The sequence below is a fragment of the Rhinolophus sinicus genome, chromosome 7 (assembly GCF_057876585.1).
Source record: "Rhinolophus sinicus isolate RSI-liver-muscle chromosome 7, RSI-T2T, whole genome shotgun sequence".
Taxonomy (NCBI): Eukaryota; Metazoa; Chordata; class Mammalia; order Chiroptera; family Rhinolophidae; genus Rhinolophus; species Rhinolophus sinicus.
This window is the reverse complement of record NC_142507.1, coordinates 36,533,929-36,561,141: the sequence shown is the minus strand read 5'-3', so window position 1 is coordinate 36,561,141 and position 27,213 is coordinate 36,533,929. Positions and strand designations below refer to the sequence as shown.

At 36.4% G+C, this 27,213-nt stretch overlaps 1 protein-coding gene across 2 annotated transcripts in view; it reads right to left on the bottom strand.

The window, feature by feature from the left end:
- PALMD (palmdelphin) overlaps positions 1 to 25,316 on the bottom strand; it is a 47,540-nt gene extending 22,224 nt beyond the window's left edge. Inside the window, exons 1-3 of one of the 2 annotated variants that reach the window (XM_019747046.3) lie at positions 25,019 to 25,316; positions 7,775 to 7,855; positions 2,151 to 2,275 (exon numbers count right to left, since the gene is read on the bottom strand). In XM_019747046.3, coding sequence (XP_019602605.3) covers positions 2,151 to 2,275; positions 7,775 to 7,855; positions 25,019 to 25,063 — 251 coding nt within the window. In that variant the 5' untranslated portion in view covers positions 25,064 to 25,316. The remainder of the gene's footprint in view (positions 1 to 2,150; positions 2,276 to 7,774; positions 7,856 to 25,018) is intronic. The other variant, XM_019747047.3, reaches the window with a different exon arrangement.
- Positions 25,317 to 27,213: the final 1,897 nt, after the last annotated feature.

The window sequence follows — 27,213 nt, the reverse complement described above, 5'->3', positions numbered from 1 at the left end:
ACATTTAGGGATTAAAATCATTTGATGTTAATAAAGGAGTACTGATGGGTTATTGACATCCTGAAGATCTAAAATAAAGTCAATAGTGAGATGCCAGAAACTGGGTAATGAATCAGACATGTAATTGGTAATTGAGCAAAGATGTTAGAGGGACATGGAAGCAGATCCCGAGTGTGGTAGGAGAAAGGAGAACCAAGGGACAGAACATACTTCAGAGACTTCCTAGAAGAGATAGTGTCATAGAGGTTGTGTGTGCCATCATTGTATAGGCTGCATCGGAGAGTCAAATGAGTTAGTCTCTGATCTGCCACTTCTTAACTGTGTGAATTCTTTAATCTCTGCAGAGAGTGAAGATAATAACACCTGCCTCAAAGGATTATGAAGATTAAATGAGATGATATATGTAAAGTGGCTGCAGGGTAATATAGCTACAAAATATGTTTTTCTTTTCCTTCTTTTTTCTTCCTCCTCCTTTTTTTTTTTTTTTTTTTTTTTTCGTCAGGAGCTCTAACTAGGCAAGCCACTATCAACACCAGAAGCTTATGTGCTCTTCAGAGCATTCAGGTAAGGTCTGAAACCAATCAGTAGAGCCCTCGTAAATTCTCTGGGATTACTCAGAATGCTGTCCAAACTTGTTAATGGAGTTTGAGTATATGTAGCCACTTCAATTATCATCAGGTGCAGAGAAGGTTATAGGTGTTCAGTATGTGGAAAGACTCCAAAGAGTGAAGGGGCGAGGGTTTACAAGGATTAAATTCAGGACTTCTTCAGAGATAAGGGTTCGGTATTGAGGGATGAGGAAAGTAATCACCGGCTAAGACAGACTTTGGTTAAGAAGCTCTGGCCTTATGAAGAATCAAGTTTTACAAACTGTTGAGTTGATTTATGGAGTTATTTTTAAAATATTTGCTATCCCCCATTCAGAAGCACTTCATACCTTTGAGCAAACAACTGAGGGGTTTATAAATGTAAAAATTTCAATTATAAAACAACTTTTTAAGAATTGTTAATTTAAAAAAACATAAATAAGAATGAATGGTAAATGATTTTAGCTATTAAATATGTAAGTGTATGAAATTAAGCAAGTAAAATGAAAAGCAGTTGAAAAGAAGGAAGCTGTTTTTCCATGTTGTCAATTTTAGGCCTAATGTAGACTGTTTGTATAGTGTGGTGAGTACGGAAAAAACATGGTCGTAACACAGCTACTGGATGTTTTTATTTTCTAGTACTTTTCCTATATTCCTCACTAACAAGAACAAATTTGTAGCAGCTGGAGTTTTGAAAGTTACCTTTATCTCAGAGATGTGTAGGCTTTAAATTATTGTTATTATTATACCACAAAAATTTCCATCTTTTTTCCATTTGTGGGTTAGAAAATGATTCTGACCTTTCCTATATTTCTTTCTTCCATCCGGTCTGTTTTGTGATAATACTAATAATCCCATCTTATATTTAAGCTTTCCATTTTTTAAAATGTCCATCACTTCATTTTAAGCCAACATAATTTAAAAACTTAACTTGTTTTATCAGAAGTTGCTGATTCTGTACTGATTATTACGATGGGCAGGGATGGACATTGAGAAGTGAGGTCAACACCTGTGACCAAATAGTCAGGGAAGTAGAAGAGAGAAAATGTTAGTGAAGTACTCAGCTAGTGTCTTCTTTTTCAAAATATCATGGTTGTGACTGGGGAGGGTCTGGGAGAAGTGTGAAGAATGGACCGTGTAAGTACACCTGTAGAACTGTCACCTGTCCTAAGGTGACAGTGAGGTTTAGGGCTGTGAAGGACTGTTTTTTGATCACCTGCCAGTGCCAGATAGATGCTACTAGCTTAGCATATATATTTTGAATCTGTTCAACAACTCTAAAAGACAGATATTGTTGCTATCATTTTGTAGATGACGAAATAGGCTCAGAGAGCTATGAGTAAGTCACAAATATGTATTTTTAAAATAACTCTTGCGTTGCTACACATAAGTGACATTTACAGTAAAATTTCTATTATTGTCTCCTTGTGTGTTTCCTTAGTCTTTATTAGAAATCCAAGTGGAAGATTGATGTGTCCCGAAAAATGAAACCGGCTCTACACATGCAACATGGGGCAAAATCAAAAGAAAGGTAGTTGTGAAGTGTCTCAGTGAGGGCCATACCTGAGGATGCTTTGTTCTAGAACCTGGGTCTGGCGCTGGTCTTGTTGATTTTGCCTCTTCATCTCTTCCTGTTCTTTTCCACTGCTGATTCCATCCAACAGCCATTTCTCCCTTAAAGCCTTTTTCTGATAACAGGAAACATAAAGATATTTTCTTATGTCAGTAAACAATCCCCAAGTCTATGAATTTCAAATCTATGAATTGTAGTAGTGGACATATTTAAGAGAAATTATTTTCTCTCACTGCCTTGCTTGAATAAACCTGGCCTTTTTATTCTTCGCACCCTTCCTGACCTTCCAAAGCCAGTATTATGTATCTAAATCCTGTTTATTCTTCAAGTTCTAGTTCCATGAAGATCTGTGTCCTCTCTTGGTAACCACCCCCTCCATCTGATCCTCACCCTCAGAGAACTTTCTTCAGAGTCATGCAAAACTGGGTGCTTACATACACTATGTTCATAGCAGCCATATAGGGACCCTATCACGTGATGCTTTACTATTATTTCTTTGGTTGATGGGCATATATCTTGTGAACTTAAAGTAAAAAGCTCCTTGAAGGCATTTTGATACTCATCCCAGTGACAGTATACAGTGACTACTCCAAAAACATCTTTTGAGGGACTAATTGGAATGGTGGGCAAAACAAGGGATTGCTATTATAGCCTAAACTAATTCAATATTAGTCTTAGGCTGTGTGGTTGACAATGATTGTTTTGCCTACACAGTACACCTTCTTTCTTCTGAGAACCTCTCTGGTTCTAGATATCAAAGTTTAGCTCCCTCCTTTTCCCATTAATATGATACACAAAATTCACTGATCTGTCTAAATATTGGTTGAATTTTGGTCAACTTTAACGATCAAAAAAGTTTTCTGTTTCATCATACGGAAATTAAATCCCCCTGAATTTGCATGAAATAATTACATTCCTGAACCTGAGCCTAAGAAGACTTAAAGCACATGAAAAAGACTTGTGAATTTCAGAGGGGCTTTAACTAGTATCCCGTTCATGTCTCAAGTAGAAACTGTTAGATATTATTTTCAGAGCTTGAGTTTCTCCTTTTTTTCCTGAAGAAAAGTGCTGTCACTATGTATCTAATCTACCTTTATAAATTATTTGTTTAATAATTATTCACTGGGAATTCACTGTGTCTAAATGGTGAGGTTAGAAGACTGGAAACTTTTCTTTATTTTCTGGGACTTCTTTCTCTTACAATGAGAGCAAGTAGGAATTTTTGTCCCTTTGCAAGGGATGCTAAAATTAATACCACTGGAATATAAATATCTCTAAATTAAATTTTTTTAAAAGGTTAATTGTGCTAGATAATTACCAAATAACGGTTATTTTAACATAGGCAATGGTTTTCAAATCATTTAAGAAATACTAGACTGATTACAAGTATATATTATGTGGGATTATAATTTGTAGAATAGATGAAATCTGGTCTGCTCTAGTTGAAGCAGTGACAGGGTTTGGAAGTCTATGGATGCATGGACACAGTTTGTAAACCACTAGATTGAGTAACAACCTTATCCCAGGTCATCAAGTTTGTGTTGGCCTTTCAGAGTTTCAAGCAAGTACATGTGGATGACACACTCCGTAAGAGCAGTTTATAGCTAAAGATACTTTCCACCAGTGTTCTCTTAACCCTTAATTATAGATATTTGTAAAAATTTTTTCCCACAGACACAGTAAATATTAGTAAAGTTCAGATTTATCTCCTGAGGTCGAAGATGCCAAGAAAATCTTAGTATATCACCATTGTAAAAGTTTACCTTGATTTTAATTTATTTTTATTGATGAAATATAAGGATAGCTAATGTATAGTAAAGAAGACAATAACACCTATCAAAGGAAATTGCAGTCTTTACAAATCACCTAGAAGGATAGTTTCAGTCATTTACATTCATATCACTATAAGAATCATGCAGATAGGATAGTCTTATGATGCTGAGTTATAGAGGGCAGAGAATGAGTGTTGTGATGTGATTATGTTAACTTGGGGCTACATTCTGGGTTCTTAGTCTGGTTAGGAATAAGATTAATTTTCATTTTAGCCTTATAAAACTTTGTTCATAATTCATGAATTGTCATTTATTTCTGGCAGAGAATGCTTTGCATCTAAACGTAAAATATATAATTTGGATGTGTAATCAAAACGATATGGTACAATCACATATTACAGTAATCTAAACACAATTATTTTGTTTTTATGTCACAATTTAGACTTATGCTTTAGTATATGAGGTTAATGAATATAATAAAATCTATTTCATAACAATGACATTCATAATCAAAAACCATATTAACTACATGAATATATAAGTAACATGTGGGTAATAGATCTCTTGGCAGTTTTTTCAGGGAAAGGTTTCCGGAAGCACTTCTACATTCTACACAGCAGTTACAGTAGACTTTAGGAATAAATGAGTTTTTCATACCATGAATTCAGTGGACTCCCAAAAAGAAACGTTTTCTAGGTTGAGTGTATTTTATGTTTTTGGTGGCCTCAGATGTGACCATGATACGAGGCAAGCAGATCCATACTGCACAAATCTCAGAAATGTTTGAATGTTAAAGTGCTAATAACGTCCCTTTGGAAAACCCCTTTTCCAGCACGTCATTGGTGTGATTGCCAGGATCCAGAGCTAAAGAATATCGGAGTGTGTTACTACAACTATTTCGAAATGTGCGTACTACTGATACAGAAGGAGCACTTTGTAAATGTTTGCATTTGTGTTGTTTAAAGTGGGTAGCTGAAGTGTAATGAGATAGTTTGCAATAAAAAAATTGGTGAGGATTGTCACTGGAATAGGGACAAGTGGATGAAAAAGCAAATAAAAGACTAGAGGGTACTATGCTGAGTGGAATAAGTCAGACACAGCAAGACAAATGCCATATGATTTCACTTACATGTGGAATGTAAAGAACAAAATAAATGAACAAAAAACAGAAACAAACTCATGGATACAGAGAACATTTTGAGGGTTGCTAGATGTGAGGGGGGTTGGAGGATGGTTGAAAAGGGGGAAAGGATTAAGAAGCACAAATTGGTAGTTACAAAATAGTCATGGGGATGTAAAGTATAGCATAAGGAATATAGTCAATAATATTGTGATAACTATGTATGGTGTCAAATGAGTACTAGATTTATCAGGGTGATCACCTTGTAAGTTATATAAATGTCTAATCACTATGTTGTACACCTGAAACTAATATAATATTGCATGTCAACTGTAATTTAAAAATCTAAACAAAATTGAAAAATACAAAAGGAAAACTGGTAGCTGTAGAGGTCAATAGAGCTTTCATGACTCGGTGAACATATTTTGCAACTGATTTTTAAAATACTTCTACACATTTTTGAACCCTCATTTGCAATTATGCCTACTTGATGTTTGGGATAGCCAACATTTTCTTCAAAGCTTGGAAGAATGTGCATTATTGAAGTAGCCATTCTTTCTTCTATGTTCCCTTTGCAGTTTACACCTCGCATATAGTGCTTATCACAGTACAAATGCCACTATAAATTTATGTGTCAGTTACAATTTTAAGGACACAGACAGGACTTTATTTTATATTTGTAGTATCCAGCTTAGTACCATGTACATAATAGGTGCTTAATAAATGTTTATTGACGAAAAGGCCCTATGTGCACCTATATAAATCCTACTTATCATTTAAGAGTCAGCTTACATCCTACATCTTCAATGGAACCTTTTTTGACCACCCCAAATTAAAGAATTACTGCTTATACTCATTTAAATTAAAAAAATCATCATTTAACTTGTCCTAATTATTTATTTAATCTTAAATTTTCTGCTAGGTTGCAAGAGGAGGGGCTACAGCCTTCTAGGGCCACTGCTCGGCACCATGGTATTAATATGCAAATTAGGAAAAGGTACAGTTCCCCAGTGGCACCCTTTTGAGTCAGTGCACAGCTTAGGAAGGTGGACAGCACCTTTGTGCATAGAAAAAGAAACTTCACCCTCCAGACAGAAGCAGCCCTCTGCCAGGATGCACAATTCTAAGGGACTGTGGGCAGGATTTCAGCACCCCCTGTCAGGTATCTTTGTGCAGTGCACAACTTGCCCAACTGTGTACAGCAGTCTAAAGTATGATAAATATTTTGATTCGATTGAAGTAGAAGAGGTCTCCTGGGTTCCAGAAAGCAAATCTGTAGGGAAGATGATGTATTATTATTTGGACTGTTTCGGCAATTACTGAAATGAGGTGCCACCTAAGTAATGAACATTTCAGTGTATTAGAGTTTTCCTATGTGACATTTACTTCTTAAAATGAACAGAGGGGATATTTAAACCTTTTCTCCTATTGTGAGCTCTACTGTTGTTTGGCTACCCATTATGCAAGGATACCAATTGCTTAATGCTAGAGAGCTATCAGTTTACTCAGAAGCAGTAATTTGTTCACTGTGAGACCCAAATTGTGTGTAAATTGTGTGTTTGGTGGGGTAGGGGGGTATAGCATAAGCACTGATTTTTGGAGTTAGAAATGGCCTCTCTCAAAAACTGTTATAGATTTGACTTTGACTTCATTTGAGTTGCACGGAAATAACTTGGTAAAATTTGATTTTATTGTATTGATTTTTCTGGCAGTATACGCTGCATTTCTTGGCTATGTCTACTAGTCATGTAAATTCAATGTGACATACTGTACGGATAACAGGCTAACTATGTTTTGAAATGATCCATCAAATGTTGGAAATGTCAGTTTGCATAGGAGCAGACATAAACAGCATCCAGAGAACTGAGGCTAATTGGATCTTAAATTATGTTTCTGTTCAGAAGTTGTTCCTTGATCCACAGAAAGATGAGTTTAGCTGAATTCAGCACAACTTAACTTTAATTTGTGGACCCCGTGAGCATGTGGAATTGTTTCATTGAGGGATTCATTACATCTATTGATAGCGGCCCTGCCACATAAGTAGTTTCCTGCTTGGGCCTGTTCACAAGGAGCTCCTGTTTATCACTTGGTTGCATCCTGTAACTAAGCTATGTAATAAAATGTTGAAATTCAATGTGCTTTAATTATAAAATGACCACACCCATGGAAGACGTAAAGTCTGATTTTAAAAATGGAGGTTTATTTTTGGTTATGACCTCATGTTCTGTCAAAACAAAACAAAACAAAACCCCGAATCATACTCAGACAGGATTGGATTCATTGCGCTGAGCTTCTAAATGTAAGCATCCTTGACCGGGCCAGACAGTGTCTGTTCTGCAGCCCCTGGGGAAGGCTGGCCTTTCATTGATGTCAAATGGAACTTCCTAGCTGGATCCACTCCCTAGGGATGTTAAGCAAGAATGTGTTCAGGGCCAAATTATCAAGGCTGAATTCTCAAGGTTATCCAAGAAAATGAGGAAATTCAGTCATAAAAGATAAAAGTAACAATACCACGTTTTCAGCTTTCCATATGTCTGCCAGAAGGTATTCATCTCATATGCAATTATTACTAGCTTGCTGGCTTCCCCTATGGTTATTAGGGTGTTCAGTAGAAATACGTTGAAATATTTTGCTTCCTAAAGCATCTTTACTATTGAAATTTGAGTGCCATTAGGATATCTGAATACAAAAGCATTGAAATGAAGTTAAAGACATAAGTTACCTTCAAATGCTGGTGCTTTAGTTTTTCTTCCTCTATTTTCAGACGCTTCTGTGAGATTTCTTCCTGTATTTTTCTTTTATCCTAAAATAAAAAAGATTCCAGAATAATCTATTTTTTTCAGTTTGCTTAAATAGGTTTCCTTGGGGTTGTTGTCATTATTGAAGAGCTGGCCAGCAATATGCTCTTGGCATCGGTGTGAAGCTGCTTTGGAAACTCATTTCAAAGCAAAGGAGAGTAAAGTAAGACATTCAAAGCATTTTGCTGATGGAAAACAAAATAAGGTGCTTTTCCGAAGGAACTTAAAAATACTTTAATACCTTTCCTTCCCCTCTCCCCTTTCCACTCTTCCCCATTAGCCTAGCAAGATTGAGCAAGATTGAGCAAGATTGAGTGATGCAATGGAATAAGTGAATTTTAAGGAGGGAATTTTGAAATAGGCATGAGGAAACCTTGTGAGGAGAGAGACTGTTCTTGGCAAGAGGACGAAGGAAAAAGGTCTGTCATATGGGAAAACAGGATAGGCTCTGGAGCATGAGAATACTAGGAAGATAGAAAGGAGACTGTTTCTTCCTTGTATAGCTTGTTATGGGAAGATAGAGAAAAAAGGGATCAGATAATGCTTGTTGACACTAAGAGGGCTTTTTGCTGAGGTTAAAGAAATTCATGGAGAGATATAGTATCTTTCACCAAGTTTAAATTGTATTACCTCAAAAAACTCAGAAAGCATAACTATTAATGCACATGGGTTATACTTTTTAGAAGAAATAACATATATACTAAATAGCATGGGTTTGTTTTCTGGGTCCAACATTTGCTAGCGCTGTGTCCTTGGACAAAATTCTTAACTTCTCTGTGCCTCAATTGCCTCGTTGTAAAATGTGGATTATAAAACTATCTCATAAGGTATGAGCATTAAATGAAGTAATATATGTAAAAGTTCATAGGACAGTGCTTGACACATAGTGTCTATAAGTATTGGTTTAATAGAATTAAGTAACTGAGCACATAACTTGTTAATCGTACAGAAAGCAACACACTAATTTTGATAATGCTTCCATTGGCCTGAAATGTTTTAGAGAGTTCCTTTCTGGAATTGTTTGAGATATTTTACAAGCTATGCAAAAAGGCCCTTATATCCTTTTTTTTTTTTTTTTTTTTTTTTTACCAATTATGACATTATCTTTCCTCTTATTTATAAGAGTTGGTTTTAAATCGGCTTTCAGAATTGAAAACTCCCAAAGCATAAAAATTTGTTGCCTGTGAAAACATCTAAAAGAATTGGAAGCAGGTTCAGAAGGTAATTTAGAAGGAAGAGTTCCAAAAATATTTGGCAGTATTATTGAAATAAGTGCATGGCTTCCTGATGTGACTCCTTTGAAGATAAAAACTCTTTTTTGATTCATAAGTTCAGGTACATTTGTTGAAGAAAAATAACACATTGCTCTCCAACTTTATGTCATGTTTCTTTTTATGTGTAAGAATATATGACTTCATCAGCATTACTTTTTAAATTCCATAAGCAGCTCTTTTGAAAAAAAAATATAGCTAAGCAACAGGCATGAGTCTTCAGAATCACTTCTTTTTTTTTTTTGGATAAAATCTGGTCATTAGAAATAAAAACTCTAAAAAGTCATGAGTCAATTCTCTACTATATCTAAAGGTTACTAATTGAGCAAATATCAGTAATATTTTAAATTTATTTTGCCAGCTTGGTAAGTTTTTATAGGTACTGTGGGGACAGAGCAAGGAGTGCAGTTTCCAGGCTCTCAGCCTCATGTGGAAAGGTGCTGGCTCAGGTAGTAAATTGTCATCAACTGTGATTGGATGGCCATCACCTGTGGCTAGTTGGCCGTCAGCTGTAACCAGTGACCCATTAGCCACTAATATAACTGCTGTGGCTACACTAGCAGCCAATGGGGGGCTAGCAAGAAGATGGTGGCTGAGCTAGCAAGCGCGGATTACAGTTAGCATGGCGGGTTGCAGATCGTGTGGACCCTGCCTCCAGAGAGAATATAATGGTATGACTCCCCTATCTATGGCTCCGTGGGTCTTCCTTTTTGGCCTCACCATGTCCTGTGTTCTTATGTGGGGAGCGGGACTAGAGACTCTGCATGCCACCCTGCATGGCAGGTACTGTTTCACTTAATAGTCATAATAACAAAGATGTATTGTAATATTTCAGGTACTAGTCAATTACAAAGAGATATTGTAATAATTTTCATTTTACAGAAGAGGAAATTCAAGTTTAGGGAATTAACTATTCCAAGTTCTCACAAAGAATAAGTGGCAGAACCAGGATTTGAATCCAGGCACTTTGAATTCGGCCTCCACCCACTTCCCTAATTCACTACACCATTTCCCTGAATGGGAAATTAGTCAGCTTCTCACAACTTCCCTCAATGTCCTCTCCATCATGAAATACTATGGCCTGGAGGCAGCACCAGTACAGCCCACAGCAGGAGTTGGGCCTCTCATTAGAAGGGAGCACATTTTTAGCTGCCTGCATGCTGGAGTATACCCATCCACCTCTTTCCATGGATAGTCCCTAAAGAAGAGCATGAAAGTATGTGTAACAGTGACTACTGAAGCCGGTAATGCTTCCCCAACCCTGTCCATAGCCAGTTTGGGCTGGTTTCATCTTGGGGTTGGTAATAAGGTAATGAAAGCTGTGATTGGAGGCAGGGCATCTCAAGTATTATAGACAGGTTGCTAGGGAATACCAATGTTTTGTCACTCAGAGGTAATGCGTTGCCTCTCCTCTCAGTCTAGGTAGTTAAGAAGGTAATTTTATAATGTTATAGGTGATTCTTTTTTAAGATAGGAGCACTTTTTCCTCATATTTATCGACAGTCAGTTATTATCCTTCTGCCAAATTTTATAAGCATATAAGTACTATTGAAAAATAACATGGCAATAATTCAGTTTCAATGTGGTAGAATAAACCGTAAGTCAACCTTAAGTTGTACATCTAGCTCTATTGTATGATGTACAGCTAATTCCTTCCCAATTCATTATGAAACAAATAGATGTGAAATGCCCTCTGCTTCCCAAAATTTTTCCAGAAGCTCAACCATCTCTATAGACACCTGTTGTAATCTGGCACATCAGATATTTATTAATGTTAACCATTATGAATAACTTATATTTCTGTTTACTTCTTCAGTGTTTAACAAAGAATTTTTGTCCAATGAACAATTGCCTAGATTTTTATTTTTCTGACTTAATATATTTTAGCAGTGGACACCCACAAATTCCAATTGTATAAAAAGCTACCTCTTAATTATTTTGAAAAATAATGTATTTACCTTATACAACCATAAATTGTGACCATCTATGATTCAATGATGTTACCTCAATCACATATTTGATAAAAGTAAGCTCAATGTGAGTATTTTTGAGATATTATTGATATAGCTAATATTATAAAATGCCTGAATCAATCAAGAAGGAAGGATTTATCCTAAATTATTTAATTATTAATTTATCCAATAGTTAGGTACTTATGTACACATACTATATTCAAGATGATGTTAGGAGTTGTGCAATATTTAAAAATTATTTAGAAGTAGATACTTTCACCAAGGAGCTTATATTGTCATGAAGAAAGAAAATAATTTGTACAAATAATTATAGAACTATAGTCTAAGAAGTGAAGTGGTAAATGTCATCACAAAAGCACAAGTAAGGTGCTCTGAGAGATAAGGGGAGACAGGGAGAGTTTGCTTCTAGCTGGTATGGTTAGGAGAGCTTTTGAAGTAGCATCTGAGTCAGTACATTGGTAGTTGCTTGGGGGCTGGGGAGTGGGGAGAATGGGCATTCAAATCAAGGGCTCAGTGTGAGCAAAAGCCTGGAAGTAGAAAATTGGGACATTAATTGGAACAGCAAGATGGGAAACTAAGTTGCCATACAGAGAGTAGTGAGAAATATAACAATATAACAATATATAGTGAGATATAAGTATATATCAATATATAAGTATATATCAATATAACAATATAAGTGAGAAATGTAAGAATAACAGGATGAGGACAGATCCATAAAAGAAAATACTGAATGGTAGGAATTTATTGATGTATTGAGATAGGGATGAATGAAAGGTTTTCAGAAAGAGAGAGTTAAAACTATGTTTTAGGCAGTTAAATATACCCCATTGGATAGTAGATATTGAAAAAGGAGAAATTGAGGGGGGAAATCAGTTAGGCTATAGCTTACACACAAGACCATGAAAGCTTGAGCAAGAGGTAGCAGAGGGTATGGGTATCAGAGAGGACTTAAACTGTCAGAACTTGACAACTGATGACATGGATGCAGGAAAGGCAGAGCTCAAACGGGTTGTACACCTTTTATGCTAAGGCGTATAGGAGAGCAGAATCACTAATAGAAATAAGAAATTCAGGAGAAGAAAAAAAGTTTGAGAGGGAAAATGGTGGATTTACACCAACCTGTAGGTGACTTTGGGACAACCAGGTGGAGTTATCTGGTAGGCAGCTGAAATGTTGGATGGAGAGAAGTCAGAAGAGGGGTCAGAACTAGACAAAAAGACACAGGAGTTTTGGAAGGGATAGCTGAGTCCAGCAGACTATGTTGCGTAACAGGAGACATTTTTATGAAAAGAAAAGGAGAGTTAAGGACAGATACTTCCTGAAGCACCTACGTACAAGGGTATAGGAGGAAGGGTACCCACATGGAAGTTTGTTTTGGGGTCAATCAGATATTATTTATAATAGCACTTGGTGAATTGAGCTAATTCAATTAGTCAAATAGTTTCAGATTCGTTCTGCCAGAAGCTGATATTTTATACTTCGTGACTAGCTTTATTGACATTCTCATTGTTTGAGGTCTCAAAAGAACAATGCTAGAAGCTGCTTATTTGAGTTTAAATACTTTCAACAATGTAGAGCTTCCTGATGATGTGCAAATAATGGTAGCCTTGAAAAACAGGGATATACTAACAGTATTTCTAGAAAAGAGTCCCGGGCATAGTTAGAGGTTTACCAGATTTCAGTGAAAGTAGATTTAAAAATTCTTGAAAAAAGATTCTTGAAAAATTATTTTTAAAAAATTGTGAAAAAAGGGCAAATATAACAAGAGGGAAGCTAGATCATTAATCATGGGCAATTTACAAATGGAAACATGGATACACAATTACAAATGATCTTAGAGAAGAGAGCTACTGTAAACAAAACCAAACCAAATAGTTTAATATCACTGGGAGTGCCCCAATGAGCTCATGAAACCAAGAATGAAGATAAGCAGGTGGTATCTATTTGTAATAATGTAAATAAGGTAAGAACCAGGGTGATGCGAAGATGTGGAGCATGTGAAACACACTGAAGGGGCAAAAATCATGTGCGTATAAATAGAGGGGCAGCAAAAAAATGTATGCACATGACTTGTATTCATCTTTTATTATCGATATATATTGAGTATTACAATTTTACTACAGTTTTTTCCTTTCTTAAAATGTTTATATATTTTTTTGGCATCCTCTAAGTATGTATATTTAAGTTACATTGAGAGCAAAAAGATAAAGGCTACTGCTGAGATACATAATATTAATATAACAGAGATTAAACTAGAACTCCTATTTTCTTTCATATTTTTGATTGAGAATAATCTTGATTCTGGAAAGGGTAGAATAAACATGCTTAAAGGTAAGTCGAAGCCCAAGAGGAAATAAGAAAGCCAAAGACAGAGCTACTCAGACTCTGATGGGCTTCATTTCAGGAAATAGAAAAATGTATAGCCACGACAGAAAAATATTGTCAAGTAATCTTGGAATTTTGTGTGAAGAGGTTATCAAAAGACTGAAAGTGGCAATTTTTTTGAAGAGGGAGAAAAGGTGAATTATGAATATTTAATAACTGGTTAATTTTTGGTTAATCCCTGGCAAAGTTGTAGAATGAATTATTAAATAGTGTTGTATTTACACAGTGAATGTCTAAGAGATAGCATTCGATTATTAAAAAGAAAGCATTTAAAACTAACTTTATTTCTTTTGTTTAATTTTTCAAGATCTGCAGATGATGGTTGTAACAATAGCTAACATTTATTGAGAACTTTTTATATTTGTATCAATTTATTTAATCTTCCTAAATCTCTATGAAGTAGGGGCCGTGCTTATCCTCATTATGTAGGTGAAGAAGCCGTTTTTAATTTCCTTTATCATCTGATATACATTATTCATCCACATTTTCTTCCAGTTTTCTAAATATTAAAAACTCTTTAATCTGGCTTAATTTATTTTAATTGTGATAAATGCTGAAGATCTATTTTTTCCCCAAATTTTTAACTAATTTGAAATTTTATTGAAAAATTCTTTCATATTGATTTACTTTTTTATTTACTAATTTTATCATTTAACTTTTATTGTTTACTATTTTTTTAAATTAAAGTATATTGAGGTGACAATTATTAATAAAGTTACATACATTTCAGATGTACAATTCTGTAATACATCATCTATATACAGTGGTACCTTGGTTTTCAAATGTAATCCGCTCTGCAAGACCGTTCAAGTTCTGAAACGTTTGAAGACAGCCGACAGCTAGCCCTCAGGATCTTGCACTCAGCAGAAGCAGCATGACATGTTTGACTTCCAAGGTGTGTTAGAAAACTGAAGCATTTACTTCCTGGTTTACGGCATTTGTAAACTGAAATGTTCGTCAACAGAGATGTTCGAAAACCAAGGTACTACTGTATACCACATTGTGTGTTCACCACCCAGAATAGCCAAAGCAATCCTAAGGAAAAAAAAACCAAAAACAATGCTGGAGGTATCACACTCCCTAACTTCAGCTTGTACTACAGAGCAAAATTAATTAAAACAATATGGTATTGGCAGAAAAACAGACAAACAGACTGATGGAATAGAATTGAGAACCCAGAAATAAACCCACATAAATATGGACAAATAATTTTTGACAAAGAAGCCAAAAACACACAAGGGAGAAAAGACAACATCTTCAATAAATGGTGCTGGGAGAATTGGAAAGCCATGTGCAAAAGAATGAAACTATACTGCTATCTGTCACCATGTACCAAAATTAATTCAAAATGGATCAAAGCATAAGACCTGAAACAATAAACTGCATAGAAGAAAACATAGGTACTAAACTTATGGACCTTGGGTTCAAAGAGCATTTTATGAATTTGACTCCAAAGGCAAGGGAAGTAAAAGCTAAAATAAATGAATGGGACTATATCAAACTAAAAAGCTTCTGCGCAGCAAAAGAAACCATTGACAAAATAAAGAGGCAACCAACCGAATGGGAGAAGAATTATGCAAACAACGCCTCCGATAAGGGGCTAATATCCAAAATACATATGGAACTCGTACAACTCAACAACGAAAAAACAAACAATCCAATTAAAAAATGGGCAGAGGACTTGAAGAGACATTTTGCAGAAGAGGACATAATTTTCAAATGTACATTAGGGTCTGGTTCCAGGTTATCTGTATAGTTTCCTTAATTATTGATTTTGGTATTAATACAACATAGTTTAGATTATGTGCCAATGAGGTACATCAACATTTTATTGGGCAAGTTTTCCTCTATTGCTCTTATCTAAAATGTCTTGATTAGTAACAGTAGTTTATTTTTCCAATTGGACTTTGGAATCATTTTGTTGAATTCTAACAGAAACAAAATTAAAAACTCAATCAGTTTCTTATCCGTCTTAACTCCCCACCAAACCAGAAAAACAACTAACCAACCAACCAAGCAACCAAACACACAAACAATCATACACCTTGGTGTAATTTTAGAAGTTACTCCTAATAGTAATTATCATTGTCCAGAGGTAATCAGAGATCAATGATTTATATCTATGTGATATAGTGCATATAAAATTATTTTTACGTATATAGTAATCTGAATTATTCCTTTTAATATATCATGAACATAATGATATGCCATATCATTAAATAGTCTTCTAAATTATTTTTAATGGCTGTATATTATTCCATTATACAGAGGGTGCCAAAAAAATGTATATACAGTTTAAGAAAGAAAAAAAACGATTAAAATTGTAATACTGTCTGCCTTCCAAACCATCTTCTATAGTGTTACCTGAGTCATCTTTCTAAAGAAATAGCTGGTCAGTATTCCCCTACTTAAAGCAAAAGGCAGCCTACTGCTTTCTGGAGGGAAAATACTAGCATCATTTAATAAAGTATTGATGACGATCTGGCCTCTTTTCCCACCACTAAAACCCCTGCCACCTTAGTTCCATTCACACAAAGTTATTGGAAATATTTGAATGCTCTGTGTTTGCTTCGACTGCCTAGAATGCTGCCCTTTCCTCTTACCCACCCTCTTTATTTAGCCCCATTCTTGCACCTTTAAGACAAACTCGGGCATCATTTTTCTCCAAAAAATCAGCTTTGAACAACTTCCTGCATTTCCCCAAATACCTACATTTCTCATTCTATAGCTTAAGTGTGTGTATGCGTGTATTTTAGGGCCAGAACTGTAGCTTATTCATCCTTGTTTCACCAATTCCAATGCCTGCTTCAGCGTAGACCTGCATAAATGTCTATTAAGGTATTTAGATTCTACAGCCGGAAGTTAAGCTGTGGGTTAATGAAGAGAGTGAAACGGTTTGAGTGTGACTGGAGTAGAGAGGAGAGGTTGTGGTAGAAAAACAGAAGGAGAAAAATTGGATGGATAAGGAAATATCATATCATGGAGACCATTGGAAGTCAGTTTCTTTATTTATCAGCCATCTCTGTTAAGACACTGTGCTTGGTGATAAGAGTATACAAGAGATGTTCAACTCAAGGGGTTTCAACTAAGCAAATAATGTGCAGGGAGAGTCAGTATAGCATATAGTTAAGAGTGTAGCTTCTGGAGACAGCCTGCTTAGTTGGACCTTGGTCTCTCTTTAGAAGCTAGATGACTTTGGGCAAGTTATTTAACCTCCACATCGTATACCTACATTTATTCAGCTATAAAATGGGATGATACCTCCTAGAGTTATGGTGAAGATAAAGAGAATTAATACAGAAAAACACTTTCTAAAGTTCCCAATAAATAATAAGTGCATCATAAAAGTTAGCTATTATTATTAGATATCGAATTTGCCCTGAGAAAGGTACAAAAATAAAGGGAAAAGAAAGAAAAAAAGTGTAATACTCCATATATATCAATAACAGAAGATGAATACAAGTCACATTTGACTTCTGCAATTACAAGTGGTTACAATTACAAGTGGCTCAAAGTGGTTACCATTAGTGTCCAGACACTTCTGATTACGGCGAACTTCTGCTTGAGCAATGTTGACCAAAGTGTTCACTTGTATACATTTTTTTGACACCCTCGTATATATGTACATGTAACCAAATATATATGCACTATATTTATTCAGATAAGTCCTATTTTTAGATATTGAATTTGCTTCCACTTTTGTACTTTAAAAAATGATTCTTTTATGTTATGAGCATCTTAGGAATCCATCTTTGTGTGCATTTCTTATTTTTCTTTAGTATTAAGTTCCTTGTTAATGAAATTCTAGGTTAAAAGATAAAACAGTTTTTGACTTTTTTTATACCAATTGCCAAATTGTCCTGTTTTAGCAATTTCATGCTGCTACCAGACCCAAATAAGAATGCCCCCTTAGAGATTTTGATCGGGATTGAATTAAACTTAAAATAAATTTGGAAATACCTGACAGCTTTTTTGTATTCAACTTTACCCCAAGGAATTATATGCCTCTCCAGATATATATTATATTGCTTAGTAAAGTTTCATTGTATAAATCCTGTACATTTCCTTAGTGGGTATAAAAGTATAAAAGTTTCTTCATATAATTCCTGCACGTTTCCTTAGTAAGATCATTGTTAGGTTTTATCAGTTTTTTATTTTGTAGCTATTAAGGAATGGGATAGTTTCACATTTTATTTTCTGACTAACTTTTTCAGAAAGCAATTGATTTTTGTATACTCATTGTGTATGTGACTAGTTTATTAAACTTTCTAGTTAATTCTTATCTTTAGAGACACTAAAGCTGAGGACAAGAGTTTATTGACTTTCCTGAGTCATATGATTGGTTCAGTGTTGCAATTGGTGTTGAACATAATTTTCTATAACTCCAAAGGTAGTGCTTTTTATTACTAAACCTTATTGCTTCCCAAATATATCAGTGGAATTACAATGCTCCAAAGAAGGGATATTATAACACTAGGGGCTCTGTGCTGGTTAGTGTTTTGCTCAACTCTCAGCACCAAATTTTTAGAGTGACCCTGACATTTTGGAGAGTGTCTTCAGTGAGCCAGTGATACAAGAAATGGTCAAAATTCAGAAAATGAAGCTGTATGGCTTCAATGGCTAAAGTCATGATGATTCGGTGGAAATGAAAGGGAACCAGGTTCTAGCACATTATGTCACAACTCTTAACACAGGGAGCTATTCTCAAATGGAATAGGGTGTTTGTGAGGTTTTGATCCACCTGATATTGGAAGTGTCTAAGGACAAGCTGGGTGAGCATCTCTTGAGCATGGTGTAGTGAAGATGCGAAAGGAATCTCTTTCTTCTGGTCCTATGCTTATTTCTGCTTTGAAATATCCTAATTCTCAAGTTAACCATGGGAAGTGGACACAGTTATCACTACTACATATGAGTGAGTTAAAAAGCACACATTTTCTATACCTCATTTTATTCAATAATTTTAGTTTTCTTTGCTAACCTTACAATAAATTTGAACAGATCTCTAAATAGAATCCAGTTTGTGTTTTACTCTTTTATTCCTTTGTCTACCCTTTCTTGTTTGTTCTAATGAATAGTGACAAACCCAAACCAAACAAGGAAAGCAAAAAACACAAAACAAGCCCTTGAATAATCAAGGGGGAATGGTAACTTCGCTGTGTCTTTAGAAAAAAAAAATAAAAAACAAAAAAATATATACGTTAGCAGGCCAGATAATCATTAGCTTTCTCCCCCTTTTCAGTTCGATTGTGTTCATTCATTCACTCATTCTTGATGGTTTTCTTTTGTGCTCCAGCTAGTGTTGAGCTCAGTGTTGGGAGCTGTGAGAGATGCAAAGACGTCTTTGCCTTAAGAAATCCTGGCTGGAGTGAAGAGACTGTGTAAAGGAAGTGGGATGGGGAGAAGGTAACGAGGCTTAGAATATGGGATGCTCTGAAAAATGACAGGTTCTGTTCCAACTCTGTTAAAGCAATAACAAACGCTTCCAAAATGGTATTGCGTTCTTTCCTTTTCCACTTCTACTTGCTGACTGGAGAAGGGGGAAGGAAACTGCAGTGGGTGAAGGACTGGTTTGGGTTAGAAAAGGTGGTGAAGTGATGCAGAACTTCCTTAGGTTCTTCTCTTTGCTCCACGTCAAACTCTGTTCATAAGAGTAAAGAACAGAAATCTGAGGAAGTTCTGGACAGGGCGAGGTTTGTGGCTTTGATGTTTATTACAAGTTATTATGATGCTGTGGCCAGAAAATGTGACAAGCAGAAGAATGGATTCAAGTTCTACTATGTAACTAATCCCTTAACTTTCCTTGGCCTTAGGTTTTTGGGCTTATACAAGTAAAATAGGAATGGTAATATCTGCTTTCAAAAATACCCACAGGACTGTTTGGCCAAATAAGATAATGTAAAAGTTTTTATTTTTATTTTTTTAAAGCCTAAATGCTATATAAGAACAGGTGCTGTTATCATTATTTTTAATATCAGAATTCTTTTTCTTAATGGTGGTCCTTTATATTCTAGATTTGTTAGCATAGATTGATTTTGAGTAGCTGTCATATCTTACTTTAATACGTCGTATCACCCCATGTTAATCCCCGATTCAGTTACACATTGAAAACTTGGTGCTTGGGACAGGAGCCAGTTTCAATTTCCATTTAGAGTTTCAGAGGATAACCTGGTTTTCTATATCTTAAATGGCTCAACTGAATCCACTCAGTCACTGGAGTTTTATGTAGCAACTTTAAGTATAGATTGCACTCAAACTGTCTTAGAAAAGTAGACATCCCCAGGGTTCCCGATGAGGGAATGAGAGGCAATACATTTCCCCCAAATGACCCCACTGTCATTTAAGTTAAATATTCTTATTTTATTCGTATTAAATTAAAATATTCTTATCTTATTAAAATATTCTTATTAAAATTTAAATATTCTTATTTTATTTTAAGAGAAGCTGAGTCACTTGAGACTGGAGATTGGAAGTTTTAGCACTGAACTATGGTGCACTTGTTTAGATGCTAGTTAGGTTTAGGCACGTAGACTTTGATCTGTTTCAATCAGTTTTCTAAAGAGGCAGCTTTCCTTTTGGATTATCCAGTAATGTTCAGAAAGTTCACGAGGATCCTTTTCAGTAGAGGGCTTTGCGAAGCAGCATTATCATTCGGGAGTACACTGGAAAAAACCTTCCCCCGTTATCAAAAAGCAGCTTCCTTAATAAGCTATCAAAATTATTGTACCTCATGACATGCTCTCCTTCGTGGGTGGGCTATTATGTTTGGCAGAGATATGTGGCCTAGCACATTTGGTTGAAGAAACTTTTCCTTCTCTGGAAGAAACATGTAATCTCAGTACAGCACTGTGGAAAATTGTGCAGAGGTTTCATTGTTTAATATTCTGGCACAGGACTTCTCTGTTTAGGAGAGTCCTACATCTCCATGTACCATCTTTGTGTGAATGTCTTTGGTTGGTCATGACAGATTGGATGTTCTTCCTGGAACTTTGTCTTAACCATGAGGTAAACTGGAACAATGGTGCATTCTTTTAGTCATTGTTCCTTTAAGAAGTCCTTAGAGCTTGAAATACTACAATGATGCAAACACCTGTTAATGTATATATACCTTTAGTCAAGATCCAGACTGGCATGCTCTTGTTTTCACTTTCTCATTTCTATAGGCAGAATGAAGAGGAGGAAATGTGTATGGCAGGCTTGGGAAATAAAAGTTGGACTGGCTTCTTGGGGACGTGACATGTGAAGTCATACAAGGCACCATACTCGGAAGGGCCCAGCATGTAGTTTCATGCTCTGCTGTTACACCTTGAAATTCTGGATCTTTTTGAACAAGACTTCCCACATGTTCATTGTGTCCTGGGCCCCACAAATTATGTCTCAGGTCCTGCTTTGAGGTCATTAACTGTCTTATTAACTGTTAGAAGTTTCTAGATATTGACAGAAAGAAAATGAGATGAGGTGCAGTGTTCAGGGACAGGCAACACATGCTAAAGAAATAACTAGAACCTGTGTGCATTTATGTTACTCTTTTAATATTGGTCTTTGTGTTAGGTAGATTTCTGTTTTATGTAAAAACATTCTCCTTTTAAATTCCTGTTTACAAGTCTAGAAAAAATACTTCGGGAGTGGGAAGAAATAGGGAGTGGATCCGGGGAAATGTGAGAGTGCCTTATTATTTTGCGTCATAAGCAGCTTTGGCTGGCAAATCTGGCTCTGTTGCTCAAATTCCAGTGTCAGGACTTTCTGTGGCTCCTTTCCAAATGGAGTCAGTTCTAGGCAGGTGCTTGCTCTTGTGATTATTACAATTGTCTAAATTTTGACAGAGCGCACCTCCTTCACATCTGTGCTCAAATAGCACCCTTCTATGAGGCCCATCCTGACCATCCTGACGACTACAAATTGCAACCCACTCCCATCCCACTCCTGATGCTCCTGATTCCCCTTATTTCGCTTCTTTTCATTTCAATGCATAGGGCTTTGCACATAGCAGGTCTTCAATAACCATTAGTTGAATAAAGAAATGAGAATGAGTTGATAACACACATTCCTACCAGTTAATGGTAAGCCTTGATAAGAATAAAAATGTCAGCTTTATGCTTACCCCTTTTCTCCCCAGCTGGCTCTGTTCTCTGAAAATCGATTTTAGTTCTCAGAATCTCCTGATCTCACTCCCCTTCTCCAAACAGTACTATATTTGTGAGTCTATGATCTCTAGCCAGCTTAAGATCCAGGGGTTTTCCAGTCTGAGTCTCCACATATTATTTAGTATTAGTATTTTCTAATGTCACAGTAGAAATGGAGATAAGACAATGTGTTCCTTGTGCAGGAGGATGTCAAGAGCAGGTGGAATACTACTAATGCTTAGGGAATCTTTCTGTTTTTAGGGGAATTCACCTGCACCTTTTCCCCATTCTTTGGTGTGGGTCATGTTTACTCCCACGTAACTTTGTAGGGATAACTCTGTCAGTCCCTCATCTCACTTTCCCTGAGAATGCTGGAGACATTGGTGTCGCCAGTTCCAGTAATATTAAAAGTGAATTTCAAATTACTAGTCTACTACATAGCTCTCCTTTTGAGTAAAAATCAGTTATCTGTTAAAATATGTACTAACTAGAGGAGAGCCCCAAGATAATTTCTAATCAGTATGAAGTAGCCCTGTTTTTGAGTTATAGGTGAAAACTGAACTCTTTGGCTAAGTGATACTTTGACCACTGGTTTAGTATGAGACGAGTTGGTACATGGATAAAGTAATGAAGGGAGAACCTGAGAGTAGGTATGCAAAATAGAATCCATGTTTGGTATACCCAAACTGAAATACCTTCTTATAAATAATCATTTCTGTGTACTTACATAATTTCATCTTCATTTTCTTTGAGAAGACCTCTGACTAACCTAAAATTCAGTGTACTGATATGAGGAATGAATGGCACCATCACAATAATTTAGCTTTAGTTTGAGAGCCTAAGTGCCACATTCCATCTACTTACTGTGTTTAATCCTTTTTTTTTTTTTTTTGGTTTTATTTTTTTGAGGAACAAGAAGATTGGCACTTGGTCTGTCAAGTTACAGGCATATACATTTGTGTTTTCAATTCCTTGCAGTGAAAATAATGACATTTTTGACACTCAAAACCAGGTAGAATAAATTCAACAGTGAAGATTATTTCATTTCACACCAGGAATTGGAAGAATAAATTTTAATACAAAACTCAAATTGATTTTAGAATGTAAAAAGTTATTTTCCCCCCTAACAAACTGAAGTCTAAGAGTTGAACAATTGTCTTATGATTTTGTTCTTGAAGTATGTATATGAAGTTTGTTTCAGTGTAGGGAAATAGAAGGAAAACAGTTAAAATGAGAAGATTGTCCCTGCGTTTTAGTTTAGGTCAGAGATTTGGAAGATTATCAGTACTTCCAAAAATGAAATAATCCCTGCAAACTCTCTGGATACTGTGTGTTTTCATTTTAGAAAGGGGAAGAGGAATAACTGAGGTGGTTTCCTGGGTAAGGCAAGGGTGGAGAAAACTGGCATTTCTAGGGTGTCCAGGAGGGAGATGAGTGGATGTGATGTTTCCATGGAGACACCACTGCTCCAGTTTTCCTCTAGGTGGTGACAAATGTGACTGGACTTAGCCTGGTGACTGGACTTAGCTAGTGGAAATTTGTTCCTATAAACTTCCCAATTTCTTTTCCCTACAACCTTTACACAAACACTACTTCCAAGATAGAATTACTTTGTGATTTTACTTTGGAGATTTACTTAATTCTTTCTAAGGGGATATGTTTAGGCTAATGGAATAGTCCAAAAAGTCATGTTTTTTAAACCAAAAAAACACATGCCAGTATATTTAAGAACTTACTCTTATGTGTGCTTGTAAGGAATAGTGACTCTTGTTCTAGTATCTCTATTTACATTTGGAACCCTTAGTGAAAATTCTCAGTCTTCCTGAAACTGTGTGCAGTCATACCTTTAGAACACATGCTGCTTCAGGAAGAGTTGTAAGGTGCGCTGGAGGGAGCAAGGGCTCAAGTGAGGGTGTGCTCCAATTAAAAAAAAATGTGGAACGAGGGACTTGTGTATTTTGTTGGATGCACTATTAATTTAGTTAATTAGAAGACAGAAGCATCAGAAAAAGCAGAGCTTGTGCCACACAACTCACACAGTCTAATAAAGTAACCTTTAGACAACAGCTGTAACGCAAAAGGCCCACGCCAAAACAATAGAGCCGAGCCGAGTTCCTGTCCCTTAAAGCAGGACAGCTGAACCGGTGGCTGAGTTTAACAACAAAAAAGAACAAAACAAAACAAACAACGATCCAAACCAAAGTTTTTTTGAAGGAAGGAAAATATGCTAATTAGAAGTTAGACATTTCAAAAGCATTGTCTTGTAGAAAGGTGCTCCCCTTATCCGTGGACTCCTGGCTCCTTACCACTGGCTGCGAAAATATTTCAATTTACTGAATCCTTTCTGGGTGGAATTGAGAAAATGTATCCATTAAATAAAAATCCTAAATTGGGACTAGCATTATTACTTATGCCATGGGAATTTGAAGAGCAAACAAAAATATCCTCCTGCCACCCTGATATGGCATTAGTTTTTAAAAAGTACTGATTTCTTCCTGACAGCTAATTTCAGCAAGAGAAAATGCTGAGAAATTGGGATGCTGATTTCCAAAGTTTCTTTTCTTAAAAAAAAATTATATCATAAGTGGTAGCTAATGACAAATGATTGTGTCACAGTTTTCCAGGTTCCTGCCAAATAGAGGATTTTATAAAATTAAATTTAAAAAGCTGGATCATTTAAGGAAAGTAATTCATTTCTTGCTTTGATTCTTTCCCAGAACAAACATAAAAAAATGCATTGTTGTCTTTCCCGGTATTAATGAAATATTTTCCAAATCTATTGCAGTGCATGCGTTGCATTCCTTTTTCAGGATCTTATTCAGTTTGTGACTCTGTTGGAAACTGATATCTGAGAATTAATCTGATAAGTGCTTTTACCCACTTTTCTCTTGTTTAATGCTTAGCTTAAGTACAACAACATTCATTTTCATTTTGTTAGTTTTTCTGGAACATACTAACACAGCAGAAATAAAAAAGTTTCAAGTCCTTTGTCTTATTTCATTTTTCTCTCCCCATTTTAAAAGATTTTAATTATTTAGTGTATTAATTGTTTAAAAAGTTTCCAAATTGGGGATCTGTTTTTGATCTAATATTTGTCTATTATAAATTTAAGGAAAAACTGTGTTTCTAAGGTACATAGAAAGTGAACTAAACTACCTTAAAAGCTTCTGATTGCTGTTTAAAATGTAGGCAGAGTTTTTGCAACAATCAAGAACATTTACTCTGTTCTGAGGGTCAGAAGCCCAAGAGTTACAGAGGGTGGTGACAAGGGTTAAGAGAGCGGCAGAGACGTGTCCATGAAGGATGACAGTTCTGTTTTTCCACTTACAGAGGCTCAGCGGCAGAGGCAGCCAGCAGCGTGTCTGCCGTTCCTGTAAGCAACCACCTCCATGAGTTATAACTGTAGGCAGACTTACTGTGATGGCCTGAAGTCTTTCCTTCACCAGCTCAGCTTCTTCCATTCTAGAAGTCAAGGACAGGCAGGCAGTGAAGGAAGTCCAAAGCTACCATAAAGCTGGAGCCTCCTTGGGGAGCGGAGCAGAGGTAACAGAGGAGAAGCAGGGAAAAATCCACTCTTAGCACCGGTGAAGAAAAGCAGAAATCCCCGACTGGGCAGGAGCGACTCTGAGCAGATGTACAGATCAGGCCAGACAGACACATGTGATGAGGGTGTGCTGGGCAGGCAGACGCTGAGGCTGCTGGCACCAGTTGACTGACAAGTTTGAACGGCAGCGCACAAGCCCTTTTCCTTCAGGAGCTGCCAGCTCTTTGTTGTAATGTGCACAGTTAGCAAGGCACAGTTTCTTATTAACTGTTCCTTACCCAATTCATTATTTTCCAGGAGTGGCACAGTGAGCCCATGCACTGAGTGTTTAATCAGCCTCTGCTCTAGCGGCACACAACCACGTCTGTTGTGGGGGTCTGTGTGTGTTTGTCCAAAGTTAGTTTACCTGTACTCTCCTCCAGACTTTGCAAAGACAGACTCACCAACGCACTTGCTTACCTTTCTTTCTCTGATTGGCTTTAGCTAATAATAAAAAATTATATTGTTACTTTAGAACTTAATATAGTGGTAAATTTACATCAGGCTGTCCTCCCCTCTCCCTCCTCCTCCTATTTCAGCTGTTTGTTTCAAGCTGTGGAATCTTTAGGTCATGGAGAAATCAAAGGTGTTAACGTGACTGTTAAGAACTTGGCCCACCAGCAGTGTTTGGTTGGTTCAAACTCAAGTACCACCCTCTGTTATTTCTTGTCTTGGATTTCTATGGAATGCAGTTCTTTCTTGGACCGTGTTCAGAAGTGACACTTGGCTTTCAGGAAGGTGCCCATTTTGACCTCACCAGTTATGCAAGAGAAAGGAGTGAGCCCTTGAAAGTGCGTTGAGACATTCTGTAACTCATGCAACCTGACACTATGTGGGTATTCCCTTGCTCTTTAGAAAAAGGAAGTCAAGCCCAATGAAACTCTTAGTTCAAAGCAAAAGCAGAGAAGCTTTACAGTGTACTTTGTCTGTTTTTTCTCCCCTACCATTTCTTTAATTAAATTTTGATGTTGTAAACCCTAATTATCATCTACCTCATTATTACATGTTTGAATGCTATCAAGCACCTTCATATCAACATTCAGCTGAAGAGGTTAAAAGGACAACCTTAACATTGAACACACAGTTTAATTTCCTTTGAATTGTTGATGTCAGTAGTAATAATAATAGCTAATATTTGTTGAGTACTCTTTGTAGGCAAATGCTTTGCATCCTATTTAGCTTACAATGTACTGGGAGATGGGTGCTATTAGCCCTATTTTAAAAATGAGGGAACAAGCTTAGAGAGGTAATTTGCCACCTAGCTAATAAGTCACAAGGCCAGGATTGGCACCCGGACTGTCTGTCTTTATAATAGTTATTCCTCAGGCCTGCCCAAGGAAACAGGGCAAGATGAGACACAGGCTGAAGGTTAAATCAGCCTTTATGAGAAAGAGTTGGACCCCCAGCCTCTTCCTCCCTCTAGCTTCCAGACCACTTACAGCTGGAAGCAAACCCTTCAGGCACAACTCTGGAAACCTCCACTGGGTAAACTTAGTGGCTCTCCTGAGAATAGGTTTCTCTGTATTGGCATTGGGAGCTCCCCAATAATAGAACCCTAAGATGAAACCCACCCGTTTCAAGTCTTAATTCATACTTGGGAGTAATTTGTACTTAATTATGCATCCTCAAAAAACTTTTAGTGAGACCAGAGCATAGGAGAATTGGTTAGGTATGGGCCACATTTGATTACTACTGAATGGATACTTAAGCTGAGAAAAAAAACAAAAACCCAAACCTTTAAAACTTTTGATTTTGTTTATCTGCAGATTCTAGCTGAAATAAAAAAGAACAGAGCAGTAGTGATAAATATCTCAGTCAGAATGGCATATTTTCTGCCCAGAACAGATGGGCCATCATCCAATTATTAGTCTGGATCTTTTCCTAAAAACAATTTACCTTTCAAGTCTCATTTCTGCTGTGGGAGAACCCAAGGGTTTTCTAGTGAAGGGGAGGACTAGATGAAACAAGAGGATCAGGGAATTTAGGAGGGAGCAGGGTTATAAAGACTGATTGGTATCATGTGTTTAT